This window comes from Eriocheir sinensis, chromosome 52 (genome assembly GCF_024679095.1).
Source record: "Eriocheir sinensis breed Jianghai 21 chromosome 52, ASM2467909v1, whole genome shotgun sequence".
Lineage (NCBI taxonomy): Eukaryota > Metazoa > Arthropoda > Malacostraca > Decapoda > Varunidae > Eriocheir > Eriocheir sinensis.
Window position 1 is genome coordinate 11948187 of NC_066560.1, and position 23989 is coordinate 11972175.

The 23989-nt window shown below is 45.2% G+C and overlaps 2 protein-coding genes across 5 annotated transcripts in view; both read right to left on the reverse strand.

Moving 5' to 3' along the window:
* Positions 1-439: 439 nt before the first annotated feature.
* On the reverse strand, positions 440-10656 carry LOC126983087 (uncharacterized). Of its 4 annotated transcripts, none has more exons than XM_050835587.1 (12): positions 10502-10639; positions 7027-7290; positions 6436-6447; positions 5456-5602; positions 5230-5320; positions 4914-5004; positions 4448-4617; positions 3747-3867; positions 3281-3408; positions 2886-3043; positions 2526-2618; positions 440-2163 (listed from the first exon to the last, which is right to left on the reverse strand). In XM_050835587.1, the coding sequence occupies exons 2-12, from the start codon at positions 7249-7251 to the stop codon at positions 868-870; spliced, it is 2532 nt and encodes an 843-aa protein (XP_050691544.1). In that variant the 5' UTR covers positions 7252-7290; positions 10502-10639; the 3' UTR covers positions 440-867. The 4 variants fall into 4 exon arrangements, with proteins under 4 accessions (XP_050691544.1, XP_050691546.1, XP_050691545.1 ...); XM_050835589.1 differs by having other exon boundaries at positions 7027-7244; positions 10502-10628; XM_050835588.1 differs by lacking the exon at positions 6436-6447.
* A 751-nt stretch (positions 10657-11407) lies between these two features.
* LOC126983088 (uncharacterized) overlaps positions 11408-23989 on the reverse strand; it is a 14395-nt gene continuing 1813 nt past the window's right edge. The window contains exon 2 of the mRNA XM_050835591.1: positions 11408-17548. The gene's annotated coding sequence lies outside the window, so the exon portion shown is untranslated. The remainder of the gene's footprint in view (positions 17549-23989) is intronic.

Genomic DNA, 23989 nt, shown 5'->3' on the forward strand with positions numbered 1-23989 from the left:
AAGGACAATGCCATAAACTACTTTAAAAGATTTTGAAACTAAAGAATTATACTGTAAGGCATCCCAGTATTGGGGAGCAATAACCAAATACTGGTGCAACAATTTTGATATGAAAGAACAACTTTATATAAAAAGAAGGAATTGTGCTTTATCACCAAGTGAATTAGGTAAGGAAGATGGACAGGACTGTGCAAAGCTAGTTGAGTCAAGGCCTGGAGACCAGAGCAAGGGATTACTGCTGCAAAGAGAACACCCCCGGCACAGGGCTCCAGGTCCCCCTCTCTGCGGCTCACCTTCGTGGCTTCAACAGGTCTGGTGTTTTCAGAGATGTTAGTGATAAGTGAAGTGCCAATAATAAATCAGGCAATAAACTACAACAGTAATACTACTAGCACACCTTGATCCATTACAGTACTTAGGGCAGCAGCAGAACACTCCATTAAAAAAAGAGTAGCTTTAATTAAATACAATAAATTCTACAAGCTACAATGATTTGAGTTGGCAATAGGCTTTCAAGAGGCCATATTAATGATAAATGATGCTGTTTAATGCCTCTATAATTTAGGTAAAATATAACTATAGAACCACGTCATCCCAAAGCTGCCTCTCTGATGTCAACTGGAGTACTGTGACGACGAGTTTGTTCCACAACAGTTGTTATGCATTGCAGGATTCAAAGATACAGAGTCTCCAACAGGACAACAGGACTGTCTCAGGCTTAGCCTACACTGGGTCCAGCAATGCTTGCCATTCATCGATAATACTTGTCTTGAAGATGCATAGAAGCTTGTCAATGTCCTTTGGAGGTAGCATCCCAAGATGCAGGCGATGAGAGCTGAGATGCACAGGTCGTTATAAAGAGGCATGTCATTGATTACTGCTATGAGAGTCTACATCCATTGGTTGTATGTCATCTAGATCTTTCATAATGCCTTGCTGAAGTGATGATGGAGGTGGCTCAGTCTGGCTGGGCAGTCCCTGACCCCAGGCATCCAATGGCTCTTGGTGAGAGTGAGATAAGCCCAAGGTGCCTTCCCGTGTTCGAGGGACGTCCAGGGATGTCCTATCTTCCGTGGGGTATGAGGGAGGGGCACCCTTAGGGTCCTCATGGTGGTAGGAGCTTGGGATCTTGAAGTGGTGCTGATGATAGCTGGGTGGTGGCTCACGGTAGGTCTCTTGCACCTCCTCTTCTACCTCACTCTTCTGCTCTCCTTGGAAACCCTCCCTCTGCTGCTGATAATCTTGTTGGTACTGTTGGTAAGACTGTGTCTGGTGGTACTGGGGAGGGTCACCAAACATTGGTTTCTGTTGTTGTTGTTGTTGTTGTTGTTGTTGTTGTTGTTGTTGTTGTTGTTGCTGCTGTTGTTGTTGTTGTTGCTGTTGTTGTTGCTGCTGCTGCTGCTGCTGGAGCTGATGATGCTGATGCTGCTGATGTTGATTCTGCTGCTGTTGCTGATGCTGGTGCTGGTTCAGCTGAAGATGATGCTGGTTTTGCTGGAGCTGTTGAAGCTGTTGCTGGTTCTGTTGGTGTTTGTGTTGCTGAGGGTGATGCTGGTGTTCCTGAGATGCACTCTGGTGTGAAGCTGCATCTTGTTTGTGCTCAGGGAACAAGTGTTCATGCAGCTGTTTGTACTGAGGCGGAGAAGATCTACTGCTGGGGAAAAGGTGATCTGGTGGTTTAGCCTTCAATTCCTGCTGCTGCTGCTGCTGTGTCTCCTTACTTTTGAATAAGTCATGCCTTTGCAACTCTAAGTGTGAGGTGGAAGTTCTCTCTCCTTTGCCTGTAGGGGTCTCCATGCTCTGAGGTGGTGGAGCCGAGATGCTAAGAGATGGAGGTGGTTTTGGGTCATCAGGAGACACATCAATGACAGGAGGTGAGGGTCTAGGGGCCGAGTGGTCCAGGTCACTGTGTCCCAAATCAGGGGAGTTCTTGTTGCGTAGAGGCAGGGAGGTAGGTGTGGACAGCGAGGCAGATAAGATGGTAGGAGTGGTGGAAGTCTCAGATATATCTTGTTGAGGTGGCTTCCCCGCAATTAGAGTGGATTTTAGTTTTCCTAAGGGTGCTACAGGCTCTGGAGTGTAATTTTTTAGTTCTAGGAGTTTGGCTAAGTAATCTAACAGTGGTGCGTAATGGTCCCTTGGCACACATGAACGAATGGCAGTCTGAAAACAAAGGTGAAACATACATGTCTGAGGTGATAACCAACATACTGTTAGATTTTATGAAGTCTGCTTTGAGATATTATTTCTAACCCATATACTAGTGGCCATTTCTACCTTACTCAACCCAATACTACTTGATCATCTACATACATGCAAGTCTGATTAAATGTTCATACAGTTTCCTCATCAAGCATTTTTACAAAACTGAGCATGAATGAAGAAAAAAGGATGTTTTCTGCTACACTGCATATTTCATGTTTTGTTGAAAAAAAGGCTTACAGTAATCCAATCATTTCCTGTGTTCCTCTCTCTTCTCATTTTGCCACAAGTAAAATTTCCAAAATGTATCCAAGTCAACATACCTTCAGCTTGTCCCAGTTTGTGAAACGGTCTTGGAAAATGTCACTGAAGACAACTGAGTCGGGTGAGTCCTTGTAGTACTTGACAGTGTCTCGCTATGGGGGGAAACATTATTGTGAGCTTCATGTAATATTTCACGTCTTGACACCAATGATTAATTATCACACTCATCATCTTTGGTGATCCTGTTACAGGCAGGGTGAGTAGTCTAAAGTCCATTTGATCTTTCCAACAATGTTTTAGGAAATAATAACAGAGCTTAGCATGCATTTTTGTTGCCCTTGAGCTGCCTCCATTGCTGAGGGAAAGAAAAAAAGGCCCATTTGATATTAAATGCTATCACAGGGCAGCAAATCACTCACCACATGAATCAGTGTCTCCTTGGGCATGAAGGCATCTTGTACGATGGTGAACTGGATGCTCATCGGCCGCCCGTACTCCTGGGGCTTGTGTTCGGGGGGCGGCATGACCCAAAACCCACTGGCTGTTGTGCCCTGGCCTCCTCCCCTCACATAAGGAGCTGGTAGTGAGGTCACATGTAATGTTAGTCTTATCAACAACACAAAACATCAGCACTAAGCAGAAACAAGTGTCAGATGATTAAAGAAAATGGTGTAAAATGAAGCACAAAATAATGAAACCATTTATGTGGGTGACTTACAGCATAGTCTATTGCTGAATTTTCTTTCACAAAAATGGAGGAGACGGATTACTATTCGAATCCAAACAATATCTTTAGTCACACAGGATAACTTACACACAATGATGCCGATACAAGGCGTGTAACTCGCATCATTGGAGCCTTTCATCTTCAGTTCATACTCCAGCTGAGAGTCGATGTCTCTCAGTGAAGGAAGGGGAGGGGAGAAAGGGTGTGTGTGATACCTGGAATGAAATAACATAATACACACTGCACAGTTGTTTCCATTTTAACCCTTAGACGGCAGCAGTATTTGAAGAGTGGCTCCCACCAAGAATGAATCGTCTAAATATAGTCACTGCCGACCTCAGGACCATAGCATAAATATAGTTTCGTCACATAAGAAATGTTTTAACTATCATCAATATATAGATTCTACCACAGTTTGGACCGCCTGTATATAGTTCTACCGCCGTCTAAGAGTTAATTACCTGATAATTATAATTTGTACATGACTACTATAAATCAAATTGCAGTTTTCTAATCAACAAAATGCACAAAATAACACATGGAGATGACTCACCATCCCACGAGATTGAGGCTGAGCTTCTCCATCTCAGTGAACAGCTGCTGCTCCACCGCCCGGCCCTTCTCCCCGTCCCCGAGGCGACACCGCACCGGCAGGGCATGGGACACTATCAGGTCTGGGAGTGCAGGACGGAAGGGTGAGCTTGTGATGGAGTGAATTACTGAAGCTTTAGACAACAACGGCCTGCAGGAACTACATAGCAATACCTCTTTTACTTAATACCAGAGCCATAGAATAGGAGAGTTTGACTGACTACATCATAGGTGCCGTGTTGTTACTGAAAGAGACGTGTGAAATTCATGTTCAAGAGTGTTTTTTTGTGTGCTCTAGGTATTGTCAAGATCCCAAAGAAGTACCCAGAGCACACATACAAGAAAACACTATTGCACCATCAATTTGAATTTCATGCAATTGTTTTGGTAGCAACATGACGTCTGTGATGAAGCTGGCCACACTCTGGCTGCTACAATTCAATGAAGAAAGATGTAGTCATGCACCTTGGGAGGGGATATCCAGCATACCAACACCACATGGGAAACACTCCACTATCCACCACAGATGCAGAGAAAGACCTGGGAGTATATGTTACAAGGCTACCAGTGAAAGCCAAATCCGTGCCAATCGCAGCGGACGGGTTCAAACTAATCAATGACTGAGGAAGATATTTGCTACAGACATAAACATCTGAGGCTTACTGTGATTGGTGACGTCCCATTGGCCAGCCAGGTAACCCACGACCTCCGAGGTGGACAGGTGAGCGTGGATGTCAATCATGGCCATGGCTGAGGAGGACATGGTGACACTGAAGGGCTGCATGCGACCCAGCGCTTGGAAGGACGTGAGCTCCACCATTGTGTTCATGTCACTGCAAAGACCACGGAACATGCACTAAAACTCAACCCTTGGCACCTAGCAGTTACCAGGTAATACAATCAAGTTAGTAAGTGCTTTCCTTCATTTACAGGTTTTATAATTCGGTCAACCAGCACAATCATAATCCAATCAAATGATGTTCTTGTGTTTCTTCAATCAGCAATCATTCTAAGTCAAAGGCAACACTTCAGGCTTCAGATATTACTGCAATCCTATAGTGCTTTGTTTATAGACGAGTTAATTGTACGCTTGGTCATCAGTAACGTTCATACAACTCGCACAACTTACTGGTTTGGATGTCTGTTGCCGATCATCTCAAACTCAACGATCTCCTGCTCGTGAGGGCCATCGCTGTCGCTGTCAGTCATCTCCTCCTCGTCTGTAAAGTGGCTGGGCTCAGTAATGAATTGGCTCTGGTTTAAGGATGGGCACAGGCTGATTTACAACAATGTGCACAAAACACATAGACATGCATGCCGAAAGGTTTATCAGTATAAATGTCAGGATCTGGATATGATGCAAGGATAGAATGGTTACTTTCAGGTGAGAGTATAATCAGAACCTTAATAAAATATCTTTATCATGAGCACAAACACTCGCTTACCCAAAGCCTCTCCCTCTCTCTCAAACTCAAGTCGCTTTTGGCGGTACCAGTTGTTCTTGTAAGAGTCAAGTTTCTTCCCTTTGTATCGCACCTGCAGGGGTTGAGGAAAGTGCCTAGTATAAGAAAGGTGGAAAAGCTTGCTCAAAATATACTGAAGGGTGCTGCTGAGTGCGGTGCAGCCAAAAAATCTATCCTTAGTGAGTTTAAAGCAGTCTAGAATACTTACTGACGCCCAGCCACAGCCTGACTTTTTGTCAGGGTTAACAATCTTCTTGCAGTAAATGGCCCAAGCGCTGGGAGTACCAAAGATCTTGTTGGTCTCCTGGGAGCGAATCCTCCCATCAGGCAACAAGTCTCCTTTGAACTTGTTCCCCTGTGAACATACAACTCACATTACCAGTGCAACCAATAACAAGTAAAGTGCATTATGTTATAATGCTCAGTGTGAAATCAATGAAACCTCAACAACTGATGGAAATATTCTTTTTAATGACATAAGTCTTGTGTCTGCAACAAACTTCAAAATTGATGACCAATGAAACCAATGCATGTACTCAAGGACTCTAAAGTCAGTCTCCTCAATTTTTTTTGTGAAATGAACAGCTAACCACAACATTACTCCTACCAAGCTATGGAATATTAATACAGTCACTTCTTGCTATATTTATGTCTGCAGCTTATGTATATTTGTAACACTGATGCTAATGCAATTGTGATACACTAGCACAATAACCCTTTGAGAAATGGTATCTGACATAAACCACAAGAAGTGACACCATCACGTGTTGCTGAGCAGCAGGAGGATTATTAAAGACACAGTTTGGTCAGCAAACATGAAATACACAAAATACAATAATGTTAGCTACATTAGTACACTAAACTTAGGATGGCCACTAAACCATTCAGGGTAAAGAGTATTACCCTCTGCTTATTACAAAGTTATATATCTGCACACTGAGGAATAGAAACTCTGTCTCTCTTCAGCAGAAAAGGTAAGCCAAGGCAGTTATAAGCTTCATAGCAAGCAGAGTTAGTTGTATATTGCATGATGTACTTCCCTTTATGCTATTCCAAGGCAAGTTAGATCTCTATTCTTGATATTTAGGAATGTTATGTAAGCACAGGTTATGATGCACCGTACAAGCCAGGGGTATTAATTGGGTTAATATACAAAAACAAACTTAAAGACTTGCAGGCAGCACTGACCAGGGCTGGAGCCTGAAAAAAGCTCAGTGGTAATAAAATGGTAATTTCTTAATAAGAGTTTGATGCTCATTATCTTTCAGTCTTGCATCTTCTCCATTAAACATAAGAGTTAAGTATGTACTTGGGGTAAAAAATGTAGACATATTGATGAACTTTTTAATTTCGATTCTAGGTGGTGTACAATTGCTTCCATATCACTAGGCATTGTGGGTTTTGAAAATTACAATGCTTGCTCCTGATATCTTAAATTAACAGCAAGCATTGTTCATTAATGTTTTTATTTCTCTTGCAGTAACTTTGTTTGTGGAACATTTTCTTACAACTTTAAGATCAAACTCAACCAGAAACACGTGTCAGGTGTGGAAATGGACCTTTAATGACCTCCAGCACACTGCAACACAACACACCTTTATTTCACGCTGTGGGCTTTATAAGCTGTGAACACTGTGCTACACACTGACCCTCTGGCCAGCAAGACACAGAGGCTACTGGCCAGTGTGTTGATGGGAAGCCAGCACTGTGCATGGATGAGCCCTGGGTGAGGCCTCAGGGGCAAGGAAATGTGTGTGTGTCTCCCTGTGGCAATCTTACCAGGTAGTTGATGGTCATGTGTCCCTCGCCAGGTGTCAACACTCTCTCCTTCAAAAGTGTCTTAAGGGTGAGTCCCCTGCCTGGGCTCCTACCATGAGTCACTTCTTCATTGTCTTCAAAGTCCTCATCTTCTGCATCTTCTTCCTCATCCTCTTCTTCCTCTTCCTCTTCCACTTCGTCGTCGTCAATTTGGATTTCTTCGTGAGTGGCAGGCTGAACTGACATCGTTTACATGTGCAAGTCAATAATATATCTTTCCAAAGTCTGAAAATTATCAAACTGTTAAAATCCTGCCAATCATGTAGGCATGGACGCAGTCAAGGTCTACAGGAGGTGCAGGACTCTGCCTCCTTACTTCAGGCAACACACAACACACACCATCAAAAGCCCACAGCACTGCAACTCAGAGGAGTCTTTACTGATCTACGTCTAAGTACAACAGAAGATCAGAAACTTCTTCACCAGATCAAAAATCTATCAACATACTGGTGCATCAGTCCACAAAGAATACAACCATGCATGTCTCTGCCTCTTGTATAGATATTTTGGTGCGTTCCTTCATGTTTCACATCTTCCTGGGTCAGGGAATCACGGCAACATGTGTCATTGGGAAGAAAGGGTTATGTGACAGTTATCACAATCATCTTTGTTTCAGCTAAACTTAGGTTTGTAAAATTATCACATAACGAACTCTGCACATCATTAAATTAGTACTCCTAGTGTAAAAAAAATAATGGTAATATTGTAGCTGTATTCTCAGATCATGTGAAAAAATATAATAACAAACAATTTAAAGTTGAAGGAACACATTTCATGAGCCAAGTAATTTAAAAGCAGCCAGCCCAAGTGATTTTCTGAATTTTCTCAGCATGGAGTGCAGCAAGCTCCTATTTAGCTGCCCTGAGTGTTCCATGGTGGCAGGGGCTGCCCCCCTCACTGTAATGCATCAATGAAAAATATTTTTCAAGTCTTATCATTTTCCTCTTGTGTTCAAGACTAATTATGTCCACGTGTTCCTTTGTTGCCATGATACATGCACTATTCACTCAAGAATAGAACAATAACGAGAAAAAGTACCATGTTTCAGGTAGGCAGACGAAACAATTACACAACACTTGTGAAAATAAAAGAGACCAAGGACACCACTATGGCAGGCTGCTTACTATGGTACTATTGTGTCTATTCTTGTGTTTGCCACAGTGTGGTGGTGTAGTTCCTTTGCTTGCCTCAAGTAGCTGGTAATGCTTATTGTGCTTCCTGAACTATTCTTCGTGAAAATGGTGTATACACCTTGGCAAGCAAACATGCAGTAAAGGATAGTGTGAACACACTCATGTCTGAAGAAGTAGATAAGCATTGAGAACAAAACTTGAAGGGTTAGTAAGTTACAGTTATGGTGACAGCATGGCTGCCATACACCACCTGATGCAGCCAATTGGAAGCATACTGTCCACCATGAGTGAGGAAATGCTGAAAAAATTAAAAGAAAAGTGCTGAGACTGATTTCTTTAGTATTATCTTACTAGTAAAACTTATTTCAGTGACTTTAAATTCTAACCCCACAGGCAGATGTGTTTGAGCACAATGGCACCACACATCAAGTGGTGGAACATAAGCACTGCTCAAACTTAAGTACCTACATTGGAAAATTATGGCACCAAGCAATTTTTATTATTGAAAAATTTGTGCAGAATTTTAAATTAGGGTCTGTCTGTTGTAGTGTTGCCTTAGTCATTCATGCAAGGTGATTAATTCAGGTTATGAATGATGTGCCTTATATCATATATGAATAAATTAAATGTGCAAAAATGTGCAAAGATTGTACTAATTGATGATCTGGGTAATGGGAGCGACAGTAGTAGTAAACAATTACTTTTACATCAAATTTCTCTTGAATGTTCCAGAGAAACACAGTTTGGCAGATGTAATTTTCAATGTGTATTTTGGAAATTTTTTATGAAACATTCTGAGGACTCCATCTTGTACTCAATTTTTGTATAATTAAGGATAAGCTGGAATTTTTGTCATCTTCATGACTTAAAAATGTTCAAGTTTATATTCATAATTAGAGCAGAGAATAAGGAGGGTATAGACTAAATTTTAAGACATACAACTTTTAAACAAATGATTAAAATACAACTACAATACGTTGATTTTTTACATTCACAAACAATGCTTTTCATACTCATCTAAACTTGTTGTGTAACCAAATAAAATGAACAGTGCTACACACATGCACATACATACAAAGTACAAATGAGTCTTAACCCACTACGTGTATGACACATCACCTTTCTGCTATCATTGCCAGTACGACAAACATTCTAGCTCTCAAGCAAACTCAAAACAAATTATGTAATACTATACAAATACATATCAATGTCATGAATATATGAAGTCTTACAAAATATTGTTTACAAAAAATTAACTTTGCTACTTAATTCAATGTATAAATTCCTACAGACACATTCCATTTTGTTTTCCATGTAAATAAACAACAATATTTTATATCAATGAGTTGGTATGCATTTGAATATTACATAAATATTTATGGTATTTTATACTAGCATAAATTAGGTAACATTTTTCATCAGTCTTGGATGCCATACAACAGTATATATATATATATATATATATATATATATATATATATATATATATATATATATATATATATATATATATATATATATATATATATATATATATATATATATATATATAAACTTGAAAATGGCTATAAATATACTAGAATGAATATATTGCAATATTCACAATGTGGGGAGCCATGCAACTGGCCCATATCTCATATGGTTACCATCTGGTTGGTGACAGGTTACCATCCCTGGTGGTGTTAAGGCTACTATTCAGGGCTGTACCTAGGGTGAGGTCAGAGGGGTTGGATGACCCCTCCTCATCTACTAAAACGTCCACTTTCTGAGAAAGTCAAAAAGAAAAACTGAGATAAAAGTCCCAGTTTTTTGTTTTGACAGCGGGAAAATGCACCCAGAAATGTCAATTTTTCAAAATCCTGAGCCCTCAGGTGATTTGGCTCACTTCCCTCGCCACTTGCCCTTCTTTAAGTTGCTACAAAGGTCCACATGAGTGGAAACAGACCCCTCCTTTTACAGCTCTGGGTACACCCATGATGTTATAGTGGTGACAGGTTACTTGCACCGCTGCTTGCACCTTTACATACAAACACCCAGCAATTCAAACTTATACTTTTCCCATGCTGGTTGTCTGTAAAGTGCCCTGCTCATAATGTGCGTAAGCCATTGGGGGGGTGGCTAGGCTGTGGGGCCACTGCCTCCTGAGGTGCCCAAGCCGTTACCCTTCGCCCCGCCAGCCCCAAAGGCACGCCCAGCGGCCGCCCCGCGCGGACACACACCTGGCAGCGCGCCTCATGGACACGGGTGAGCCGCGGCACCAGTCCAGCACACCTGCCGCCACAAGACACACACACGCCACTCACCTTCACGGAAATAAGGCAGGAGGTCGAGCAGCACTGGCGGCGTCCCTCATTGATCCGCTGTCATTGTTGTGGTGCAGTGTCGTACATCTTGCCCTAAATTGTCGTACTTTGGCTGTTTTCATTTATCGAAACCTGATTGATTGATTGATTGATTGAGAGTTTATTGTTTCAAGTAAACAACAAAGGAGAAGGGAGGAACATGCCATCCCAACCCCCAGGCGGTACATAGTGTGATTATACAACTAAGGAGCCTATATTTGCGTTACGAATATGTCAGTACAGTTAATTCATGGCTATTTTCACACTCTTTAAATCTTTACACTTTTTTCTAGGGTTTTCTGAGAGGTTTGAAGGTTAGTATGTAGAAGACATTTGAAAACATAATGGTACTGCGTAAGGTAGACAGAGATGGGCGCGTTAATATAACCAATCTACTGTCAGGAAAGTATTGTATACCGCAATGTTGTTGTTGTTTACCACACCATAATTAGGATAAAATTAACCTCGCCTCACCTCTACGTGATATCGGTTCGGCGTTGATTATCTCGGCTTCTAACTTTATTTTCTTCAGTTTTCTTCTTTATCCCTTTTTCTTACCTTCTTTTCTCTCTACTTTCTTTTCTCCACCCCTTTCTATACTTTACCCCATCTTTTTTTCTCTTCAACTTTTCGATCCACTTCTTCCTTTTCTTCTCTACCTACAAATGGGTAGATACTGTTTGTCACTCCACCACAACTACTACTATAAAAAAAACTACTACAACAACAACTACTACTACTACCACTACTACTACTACTATTACCACTTATATCACTCCTATTGTTACTACTACTACTACTACTACTATTTTTTATACCACTATTACCATCACCACGGTCACGATTGTAATAAAAAGACCAACACAGTATGCTTAATGAGCTTTATTCGGAACAATTTATGATAATTTTCTTCAACGGAGTAGAATAAAATTTCATATAACAAATATTTACAGCTGACCATTCATATTTACACACGTCTCAGAACACACGTTAAAAAAAGGTAGAGCGGGGGAGGAGGGAGCGAGGCAGTGAGGGGTGGGAGGGAGATGGGAAGTGAATGAGGGGGAGGGATGACCACTGATAACATGGCAGGGGGTTGGGGTGGGGGGGTGGATGGGGGGCAGCAAGGGTCAGGGGGATAAAAAGGGCGACCACTGCATAACGTGGCGAGGGGCGAAGAGAATGATCAGTACAACTCAGCTAATAAAAAAATAACAATAAATAATAACTGCGAAAACACAGTTGGATTTCACCGTTCACCCACTGCATGGCGGCCCCGACCGGTGTTCAGACTGCTTGGCTGCATGGCTCGCGCGGCAGGACAAATGGCGGGGCGGGAGCGGCGGGGAGAGTCGAAGGCAGTGTGCGAATAACAGTAATGGATATCAAGGTAGAAAATCATAACTTGCCTAAGACTGCAATGCATGTCTACGGTGAAAAGCATTCCTTCAATATTGCGGACTCTCTTTGTTCTTATCATTATCCAGAAAACGGATAAATTGGGTCGAGAGTGTTACCGGCGCCGGTTCCTCCACACCGTCCTCGTGAAGGGCGTGCCCGGGGTAGGTCACGTCCAGTTACATGGCAAGGCCTCCACTCGGCTCGCTGAAGGAACTGTCCTCAGTCAGGGTATCTTCGCCAGTTCGTACGCATCATTCCGTTTAGTACTCACATATCAGGGTAAAAAAAATACCCTGGAATATTGGCTTGAGGTGTGAAACTGAACTGTCGTCAAGACAAAGACGCACATTGTGCTCATTATCGACATTATTTTGACCGATTCATTTGCAAACCTCAGGTCAGTACCTGCCGCGATAGCTTTTTTTCTGGTATGATTACTTATTGGAATTATGAGAACAAACAGGCGATGATAGCCTACCAAAGGGACACATATATTGGATGTATGGGAAGGAAGGATGGCTGGAGGAGTTAACAGTGGCGAGTGAGGGGGAATGACTGGGTGGCTGAGCCCGTGGAGTGCTGGGCTCTGCGTCACGGCTCGTGCTCCCAAGGCGTGGCCTATTAACACACTGCGTGGTGGTGGCAGCGTCCTTAAACTTGTGGCCACGCCCTCAAAACAATATCGGCCAGGCCTGGGACAAGAGCCCACTGAGGAGCAGCGTCACAGCCACCCGCCCGCCACCCGCCCTGCCCCGTGGATGCACTCGTCGTGCCGTTTGAAGTAACTTCCTGATGAGTTACTCTTCCACGAGTCTGCTTCCTCCGCATGCTGGTAATAACACAAAGAGATCAACAACCACACAGTGATGTTACAAACACGTCGGGGAATGAACTGGTTTTACATCGTCCTATGTTAGAACACTTCGAAGTCGAGTAAAGCAACCTCAGTGAAGCAGTATTAAACAATAGTCTGAAAGACCACCATGAGAAAACTATGCAGTGTGGTGAAGGAGTAGGGTCAGTATTAGTAACATTTAACACAGTATCATATATAAAAAGCTGCAAGTGTCAACATCATGAGGCGCCAGACTGCGTGCAGCCGGGCCGCGGCGCTCCCCGGGCCCGGCGCGCCAGGATGTGACCGTCAGTAACAAGTGCTGCATGACCACTCACACACGTCAATAGCGATGTTATGCAACTTTTCATCTCAGTGGAAAAAGACATACTTGAACACAGCTCCTTTTTTTTCTGAATCATTCTCAAAACTCATCGTGGAATCGAAGAGGCAACTGTTTACACAAACTTGCAATGGTAACACGAAGTCGAGATACGTCCTAAATGTAAAAAATACACGAACATTGGGAACTCTATAAAAAGGTGCACACAGGGAGGACTAGAAGTATACTCTTCCGAATAATGGAAGCTTGACAGAGTAGCAACTGACCATCCACAGCCCTTAATACAAAGAGCAGACGCGAGGGGGGGAGGGGGGGGCGGAGGCGCGCCGCAGCCACGCCTCGCCCGCGGCCACGCCCTCGGCTGAAGGAAGAAGGACTCAGGGAGACATTCAAGACACACTAGACCTTTTTTTACAATGAGTTACAAAAAAAACGAGATTGTCTGATATTGCCGAGGATAATGCATATACGTAGGTAACCAAGAATAAAAACTCGAAGCAAACCAACAGCTTCCATAACGCCAGGACTTCACACGGAAATTAAAACACACATACTTTTTCATTTGGTTATAAAACCCTTGGGGAATGCCGGCAGTCCGCTATGACCAGGAAGTTTGGCGCCGTTGGCTGGGGGGCTCAGACCCCTGCAGCCTTGGTGTGAAGGGGAGGCCTGAGGCGGTGTTGTGTGTGTGTGTGTGTGTGTGTGTGTGTGTGTGTGTGTGTGTGTGTGTGTGTGTGTGTGTGTGTGTGTGTGTGTGTGTGTGTGTGTGTGTGTGTGTGTGTGTGTTTAACTGTGAGGTAAGTTCCCGAAGAGTGTATCTTCAAGTGTTGGAGTCGAGTCCGCCGCCTCAGCCACGGCTTGGCTCGGGTCTGAAGGAGGAAGGGCGTGACCAGCTGCTGTCGGGACGCCGCGGTGCTGGCGCAGTCTTGGTGCCGGGCCGCAGGTCACCCTGGGCCGCGGCGGTTATTGCTTTCTTGGTAACATCTCTTGGCGGTGTTCCTCCTCCTTCTCCTCCTTCGCCGCCACCGCCAGAGTAACAACACAACACGCTGACCAACTGACCGACCGCCCACATTAACAACACGACTCGTCACAACCATCGAGTAGCTTTGACCCGCACGGCGGGAACAACAGCGCGAAGAAAGTGAGTAACAAAAAGGCGTCAACATCCCCAAGAGGTTTATTGCAGTGGCTCAAAACACCACAGTGATGATGTGATAATGCCATAATGATTTCCTTAACACAGTTCGAGAATAAAGAAAATAACTTCGACCTGATGTTGGCTCCGGCACACGTCACGTGACCGGTGGCTGGCTGGCTGAGGCCGACTTAGAAGTTACAATAACAGAACTGAACAGAATCCTACGACAGTCAGTCTCTGCCTCGGTTTTGTTTTGATTATGTTGAACCATCATCGCCTCAATTTCTTCTTCCTTTGATTTTGAGCAGTTGGTTTCTCTGTGTCTTCCCTTGAAAGTGATGCAGAGAACACATGAATGTTTGCCAATCGACTGAACTTCCGCATGGGGTGGTTCTGTTATGATGAGGGCGCCGCTCGGGTCTGTTGTTGTTGTTGTTGCTGTTGTTGCTGCTGCTGCTGCTGCCGCCGCCAAGACCCTCCTCGATGCCCCCCGGGACAGGCGGCGTCGGACGGGGAGCTGGAGGCGTCGCAGCTACGAGGCAGCGGCCGGCAGGTCCCCGCGGCCGAGTACCGTGCATGGCTTTGTTGTCCCCGAGGAAGAGCAGCACCGTATTTCAGACATTGTTACTGGAAACACAGGAGTCACTAGCTGACTAACATCTAGGAAGACTTAAGAATTGTCTCCTCGACTAGCAGGGTGACGCGGGGCGGTGAGGAGTGAAGGGCCCGCAGTGGAGGTATTACTCAAGGGAAGACACAGCTTGCGGGAAGCCCACGCCACTGTTGGGGTGACCTCGTTTTGGCAGACACTCACACGACGCCTTGCACACACAACGACGCACTAACGGGCGGCGAGCGGCCCTCATTGAGGACCGCTCGCCGAGCAGTGAAAGAGCGAAGAACGATAACTTCCTTTCGTAACATTTATAAGTTTACAAGTAAACTTCAGGTATCGTCTTTGTGTTGGCTAACGGCTACACAAGCTCTAGAACTGCCGCTTTATAGTTATTCTTGTTGGTGTACTTACCTATAAGCATCGGATTTCTACGTTTAATTATTGCCTAAAAGAATTAAAACTCTAGGGAATTCCTCATTGGGAATGGGACTTAATTTTAAGCGACTTATTGACTTCCATAAACTGCTGTCGTCTATAGCTAGAATAGCTACCTTATCATAGCAGAATGTTAAATACCCTGAATGCTAACATTCTATCGCAAAACATATTGCTTTAAAGAGCTGATGAATCTGAAACACAAAGTTCTTGTGGTGGTGCGCAGCTCCCGGGGCAGGCGGCGGCGGTGACTCGTCCGCCCCTCCTTGTCGGTACAGTCGCGGCTGAGTGGCGGCGGACAGGAGATGGGACAAGTGAACAGCGATGACTCGCGGCAGCTCGGGAGACAATATTCTGGGTGTCTTCATTCCTCACGACCATACGGGCACCGCCAGAACCTCACCACGTAAGTAAGACCCACCCAGGAAACACTCATTTCCTTCTCCCACTGAACACTGAATCAGTACCAATACAATCCCACCAGCCCACACGCCGCCAACAGTACCACACTCACACCCCCACACACCATCACCCACCTAACACCACACCTTTTACTGCTTATTCTCACCACAGCCACCATCTTGCCTACCAAAGAAGCTGCGCGCCGCCACAACCTTTCCCTATGTATACCCTGGAGAGACTGAAGGCGAGCGAGTGAGTACTAGTGAAGTTATCCCTCGTATGTTGACCTCCAGCGGCCTCATCCTGGCAAGACACGGCTCGGCACAAACTACCTCCCGAGTGTGTCAAAGGGTGGGTGGAGGGAGGCAGGGAAGGGCACGGCGGGGGCAAGGGTTATGTCCATGCTTAAGGAGTGGAAAGGGAGGCGTGCCGGGGGATTTGTGTGGTGGGGAGCATGCTGGGGAGGGAGAAAACGGGAAGAGGAGAGACCTGAGACACTCCGGCCGGGTGAAGGTGAAGATAAATCAGAGAAACGAAGAAGAATGGAGGAGAGGAAGAGGAATGGAAAAAGGAGCGAAACAAGGAGACAACAATGGTTGAAAGTGACTGAAAGAAAAAGAAAACAGGTATGATGCGATAGACAGACGGAGATATAGATATAGAGAGCACACTAGTTCTCTTCCCCTTTTCCCCGGGGTGCATCGCCTTCAGCCCCGCCGGCCGCAGGTTGCGCCCCGTGCCTGGCGGGGCCGCCTCGCACCGCGCCTCGCCGTCACGGAAGAAAACAGACAACGAGGTCAACATTACAGATTAGTTTTGATGGTACCCTGAAGACGGATGAAACAAGACATACGGAAAAGAAACAAAGATACAGGAGAAAACCATAAGTCTACCTTATCGAAAAAACCTAGAAAGAATTAATCGGCGAAACACTAAAATGTATTATATTATGTGTATGTCTTTATACAAATTGATTGTTAAAGTCAGCCTAAGACTTACGCTCACTTCAGACGTGACTCGAGTCTAACGCTTGAGCGCTAAGCGAGCATAGCAGAGCGACATTGTGCTTGCAGTAACACCTCGACGACTACGCTACAGTATACTGGCGGCCCCTGGGGGGGGAGGAGGACGCCGGGGGGAGGAGGGCCTGCGAGCGCGCCCCCCTGCACCTCCTTGCCCCGTCCTGGCAGCGTCGCGGGGCGTCACTGGTGGAGCCACGGACGCAGGGGGGAGGTGTGCCGGCGGGGGGCGCGGGGCGTGGCTGCAGGCCTGTTAATACTGCTCTCAGTAAAGCTACGCGAGTGACACTGTAGTTCGGTCTCCACTTCATCGTGAGAAAAGTTTTGAGCATTTACGAACTGAATCGGGTCTGTACGCGTGTGTATCACTGTCACTTGCGGGGTCTCGAAGTGGGTGGATCGCTGGTGTCCTCTGGTTCTTCCCGGGTCACCAGTGGAGTATTCCTGTAGTATAAGGGGCCGTAAGGGGAGCGGCAGGAGGCGTGACGTAACCCTGCAGCGGGAGGGGGAGCGGTCGAGGAGGGATTCCACCTCGGGCCGCAGACCTCCCGTGCTTGATGTTTCCTTGCTCTCAGCTTCGCTTTTCTTTTGCTTCTGTCTTTCCATTTCCTTTTCCTTTTCTAGTTCCTTTTCCTTTTCCTTCTCGAGTTGTTTCTGTTTCTCTTCTTCGTTCTTGCGTTCTTCTTCCTTGACGCGTTCCTCTTCTTCTTTCTCTTTGTTTTCTCTCTCGTTGTCCTTCGCTTCAGCCTCACCAGCCGCGCCCCCAGCGAACTACAGGCCCTCGAACACCTTCAGCGACTCCGTGATAACCTCATCCTGCCGGCAAAGGTGGAGATTAGTGCTGGTGGTGGTGGAGGAAGAGGAAAATTAAGTGGTGAAAACGATGATGATGAAGATGAGGAGGATGATGACAAGTAAGAGGAGGAATAGGAGGAGGAGGAGGAGGAGGAGGAGGATATATATGAATCAATTATTTCAGTATAATACTCGGCGTCGCAACAGCTCCTGGTGACGAGTTTGATAATTATTTTAAAACTTTAAGAAATATCACTGAAAAAAATATATCATGAGAGTGGAAGATGTGGTGATGGAAGCTGAAGATGATTTAATAATAGAAAAGTATCAGGGACAAGAAGATGAATATATATAATTACCGTTTTCATTGTGACGATACGATATAACTATGATGACAAGAATACAATAAGACTGCTGTGACAAATCATCTATAGAAAAATCCGAACTACCGCCATAACGCTGATTAGTAAAATAGAAGTAAAAAAAGAGGAATGCCACCAAAGTATAAGTAAAAGAAAGAGGATTTGAAGTAAAAACAAAACAAATAAAAACAAACAAAACAATATATAATGGAACAGATGCCTTACGAAACACAACTTCTCTGCAACACACACACACACACACACACACACACACACACACACACACACACACACACACACTTCCCCCCCCACTCCCAGAGACCCCCCACCCACCCACACCCACACACAAAGCCTCACAACTTCACAATACAACACGGGCCCGTAACATCCTCAGCGGCAGGAGTATGACAGCAGAATGGCTTCCAATAGCAACCGCTCGGCCACTGACCTGGACGTCCCATAAAACACACGGGTCCCCCCTTCACTGGTGTTGGCGAGGGGAGGGGTAGGGGAGGGGAGGGAAGGTAGGAGGAGACTGGTGGAGATAATGGAAGGTATGAGGATAGGAAGGTAGGTAGGGGGAAGGAAATGGAGAGAAGGATAGGAAGGGAAGGTTACAGGTAGAATTTAAAAGAAGAAGAAGAAGAAGAAGACGAGGGCGGTATAGGAAGGGGAATCGAACTGAAAAATGGGGACACGTAGTCAAGATTTTACGGTCACTGTGCCTTCTCTCTCTCTCTCTCTCTCTCTCTCTCTCTCTCTCTCTCTCTCTCTCTCTCTCTCTCTCTCTCTCTCTCTCTCTCTCTCTCTCTCTCTCTCTCTCTCTCTCTTCTTCGCTCCCTCCATCCTCTCTTCCTTCTACGCTTTTTCTTCTTCTTCCTCATTTCCTTCCTATTCCTTCTCCACTCTCTCTCTCTCTCTCTCTCTCTCTCTCTCTCTCTCTCTCTCTCTCTCTCTCTCTCTCTCTCTCTCTCTCTCTCTCTCTCTCTCTCTCTCTCTCTCTCTCTCTCTCTCTCTCTCTCTCTATCTCTATCTCTCTAGCTCTCTCTCTCTCTCTCTCTCTCTCTCTCTCTCTCTCTCTCTCTCTCTCTCTCTCTCTCTCTCTCTCTCTCTCTCACCCTTCTTCCTTTCTCTCCCATTTCCCTCCCTTCTTCTTCCTCTCTTTTCTCTCTATTTCTTTTTCTCCTTTTCCTCTTCTCTGTTTCCTCTCCCTTCCACCCTGCCTCCTTCTTTCTCCCTCTCTTTTCTCTGCCTTTTCCTCTCGCTCCCTCTCACCCTCCTTCCTTCATCTCCCTCCCATCCCTTCTTTCTTCCTTATTTTCTCTCTGTCCCTTCTCCTCGTTATCCTCTAAGTATTTTGCCCCTCTCTCTCTCTCTCTCTCTCTCTCTCTCTCTCTCTCTCTCTCTCTCTCTCTCTCTCTCTCTCTCTCTCTCTCTCTCTCTCTCTCTCTCTCTCTCTCTCTCTCTCTCTCTCTCTCTCTCTCTCTCTCTCTCTCTCTCTCTCTCTCTCTCAGGTAGCAGCGACACAGGTGGGCCAGAACCTTCAGGACCATTGGTAAAGGTATAATGGACGTCCAGTTTTATATATTTTTCCCTCGCCAACAAAACAATCCAATTCCCTGAAAAAAATGTGTGTTCCGGGGCGGCAAAAAAAGGCTTGAAAGGGCACTTGACTAACTTTTGTGTGTGTCTATTATTGTTACGAGGACGCGGCGCAGCGACGGGTCCGGGGATAAAGCGATATCTCTTTTCATAACGGTGGACGGGTATTGATGAGTGACGTAGTTATTTATATATATAGAGAGAGGTGGTCCGCGGGTTTGGTGATTAGTGTTGTTGTTGTTGTTGTTGTTGTTGTTGTTGTTGGTGGTGGTGGTAGTTGTGATGGTGTTATTGTTGCTCGTGTTACTGTTGTTGTTGTTGTTTTTGTTAAGGACGCTACGTAATAGTTATTTTTTAATTGAAGCAAAACCGCTGCTGTTGCTGATTCTGAAGATGACGAAAGAGGAGAAAATTAACCTTTTAATGATGTATTATAATATAGTCTGTCAGCAACGATTCTTCTCTTATTATCGTCTCCTCATCCAACCCTTTTGTCAACTTCTTATGTAGTCACGTATATAATATGATTTGTTTTACATGAATTTTCTATTGTTTTTCTGTCGATCTTGAGGTATTGTGGACAAAGTACATCTACGTTATAATATGACTTGTTTTACATGAATTTTCTATTGTTTTTCTGTCGATCTTGAGGTATTGTGGACAAAGTGCATCTACGTTATAATATGACTTGTTTTACATGAATTTTCTATTGTTTTTCTGTCGATCTTAAGGTATTGTGGACAAAGTGCATCTACGAAAAAAAAAATATATATAATTGATTTTCCATGGATCTTCCAGACACATTTGTTATAATTTTTTGTCGCGCTGAAGATATTGCGGAAAAGACACATTGACGGGAGCCACTTCGGGAGACCTCAGTTCCTCTCAAGGCGAGGGAATGGAAAGGAGTCTCGCACCTTCCGCCTCGGGGCTTCCGTTTCCTCCACCTCAGCCACTCCTTTGTGTGAGCTGAAGGAGCCGCCTCACGCCTTCTCGCCTCCCTCATCGCCACACGGAGCATGATAGGTCTCTGTACTACCATGGCTGGCTTCCTCGCGCCCTTAATCCCTCTGTAGAAAATGCGCCTCCTACGGGTCACCCTTTTCTAGTTATCTTTTTCTAGCACCGCCTCTACTCTTTTCTAGTTATTTATCTTTTTCTAGAACCGCCTCTACTCTTTTCTAGTTATTTATCTTTTTCTAGAACCGCCTCTACTCTTTTCTAGTTATTTATCTTTTTCTAGAACCGCCTGTACTCTTTTCTAGTTATTTATCTTTTTCTAGAACCGCCTCTACTCTTTTCTAGTTATTTATCTTTTTCTAGAACCGCCTCTACTCTTTTCTAGTTATTTATCTTTTTCTAGAACCGCCTGTACTCTTTTCTAGTTATTTATCTTTTTCTAGAACCGCCTCTACTCTTTTCTAGTTATTTATCTTTTTCTAGAACCGCCTCTACTCTTTTCTAGTTATTTATCTTTTTCTAGCACCGCCTCAAGGCCTACACGACCATCTCTCTCTCTCCATGCACCTGTCCGCTTGTCCCTCTCAGCAACTCCTTCTTCCTTTCTTTCCTCTTATTCAGGTAAACATCCCAGGCCCTGTTGCTCCTTTTCTCTTTCTTATACCACAACTTTGAAGCCTTTGCATCGACCTTTGTCTCCATAGCTACACACACACACACACACACACCCCTGTTGCTAAACCTTTGTTCCTACCCTTGAGTTTGTCCCTTTGTTCCCATCCACCTCATGGGTCCTATTCGCCTCTTCTTTTACGCATCTACCACTCCTATTAATATGTGTTCGATTTGGTATCTTGAATGAGTCTCTCTCTCTCTCTCTCTCTCTCTCTCTCTCTCTCTCTCTCTCTCTCTCTCTCTCTCTCTCTCTCTCTCTCTCTCTCTCTCTCTCTCTCTCTTAGCTACCTCTGCCCTATATTATTTTTTTGTGCCCGTTCTCTAGTTCTGCTGTTTTAGCGTTCCAGTTCTCTCCTCCACTGCCGTCCATCCCACGACACATCACTGCACCATTCCATCACTGCAGGCTGGGGAGATCTGTCTTTGTAACGGCTCTCCTTATGTTTTCGTTTTTTCTTGTTTGTTGTCAATATTCGATTCCTTAGACGTTCTGTGTTTTTAGATTGTACTTGGTTCTTTCCGTCCACAGTCCATATTAATTTTGTACCATGCATATTTCCGTTATTTTAGTCCTTTCTCTCCTACTGTCCCTTTCGCATCCTTCCTGCAAACTCTGTAATTCTGTAGCCTCGCGTGCATGTCTCTCCTCGCCTCGGAAAGACTTGCAAAACGTTCCCTAATGCAAAGGTGGCGTGCGGCTTCTTAAGCGGCTTTGATGACCTACAGAAAAAAAAGCAGCTTGAGTTGACTTCACGCTCGAAAAATAAGACGAGAGCCACGCACATCCACGCCTGCACCTCCTGGGATACGAGAGATCAAGTGTGGATGAGGGGGACCGTACTGCCTTGACCTACATACTGCCTCCGGGGAAAGTCTTACATAAAAGCTCAAACTTGCTGATAACGTCTCATTTTGGACTGTTTTACCAGATACAACGAGTGGAGAAGCACACGGGATTGGCTTTATGGGTGGATGGTTGAGTGACGGGGTGTTGAGTCATAAGAGGCGTGGGTACTGGTAAATGCGTGGGTGTGGGTGTGAGTGTGGGTGTGGGTGTGACCATTCCATTACAGCTGTCAGTGATGAGGCTTCCCCCTCCCTCCCTTTCCTCTCTTCCTCCCTCACTTTCATCTACCTGACGACTGACACAACGCGCGGCAATAAGGGCGACAAACCAACACACGGAGCCCAATAAACACCACAACGCTCGCTGGAGGCTGTCACAAGGCCACACCCTGACGCTCACCTATCACACACACACACACACACACACACACACACACACACACACACGAGGCTCCGTAGTGCAGTGGCTAGCGCGGTACAACAGCCATATATCCCGGGTTCAATTCCCAAGGGGAGTGGAGTCGGATAGGCAGTCCCCTACATCTGTGCCCCTGTCCACCCAACAGGGAATGGGTGTTGGGTGACAGTCGGGGGTTGTGGTTGCCTCTCTTGTATGGGCGTGTGCAATTCACCATGGTCTGGCCACGTAGTAGACTCGCTATCGCCAGCCAGTAACCTCGCCGAATGAGCCTGGGAGCTCACAAGTGACGGATCTCTGGGTGCTGCTGAAACATCACATCCACACACCCCAGACGGAGGGACACAACCCCCGACTGACACCCGGTACCCATTAACAGCTGGGTGGGCAGGGGCGACAAATTAAAGGAGACTGTCCATCCGTTTTCACAACACCCGGGATTCGAACCCGGGGCCTCTCGGTTGTGAGGCGAGCGTGCTAACAATTGCATTACGGTGTGTGATTCACCTCTTGGTCTGCTGCGGGTCTCTCTCGAGACAGCCAGCCGTTCCCCTACGAAAGGAGCTCAGAGCTCAGTGACCGATCTTTGGGTTGGGCCTTACTGCCCCCCTCCCCCCCTCCACATGTAATACTTTACAAGACCGTTCAGTGTCAGTAGTGTATTTAACTTTCTCCATTGCTGAGCCTTAGCTCTCACATCTTTGCACATCTCAGCGTCATGTCTCAACTGTCACCTCTTCCCAGGCCTACACCTCACCTCCACTAACCGACATAACACCTGAAGAGAATAACAGATGTAGAAGAGGACCTGTTGAGATTGTTGGGCACATCAGCACCAACACAGACACAGACAGGGAGGCAGACTTGTGCTTTCCTACTGACGATGGAAGCCCAGTGAATTCCGAGTGCATATGCAGAGCATTTGAAATTTAAATGTTCCTGGACGGGAGGATTTATTTGCTGTGTGCTCACATTGGTTTGATCCGCTGTAACTCCTCCCCCATACTTGACGATTTACTTGCTCCCGTAGCTAAAGAAACGCTACAGAAAAACACGCTGTATTTCACCTCGTTCAATGAATAATAATTTTCAGAAAGTGGTGGCAGGAGGTTATGTATGAAAGGTTTGTAAAGTAATGATACTGGGGGTAGAGGTGTTTCATTATTACTACTATTACCCCACACCCACCACCACCATCACCGCCACCACCACCACTACTACTACTACTATTACTACTACTACTATTAATAATATTACTACCACAACTATAACTAATACTGACATTGCTACTGCTACTAGTACTATTTTTGACAGGCACTCCTTCGGGCTGCAAGCCTGAGTAGGCTTCATCAGCACCTCTGAGGAGGATTAGCCGCGTGACGACACAGCCTGTATACATCGGGTCACGGCGTGTGGCTGAAGTGACCGGCTACGGCACGGAATGCTACTGACCCGACATATGTTAACATAACCCCAACCTATTAATACAGCTTCCATCAAAGTCGATGTCTAAGTAAAGTCTATTATATAAAACGTCTGTTAAATACGACGAGTAAACAGGTCACGAAGCTACTGAGTCTACAGGTGAAGATTGCGTTG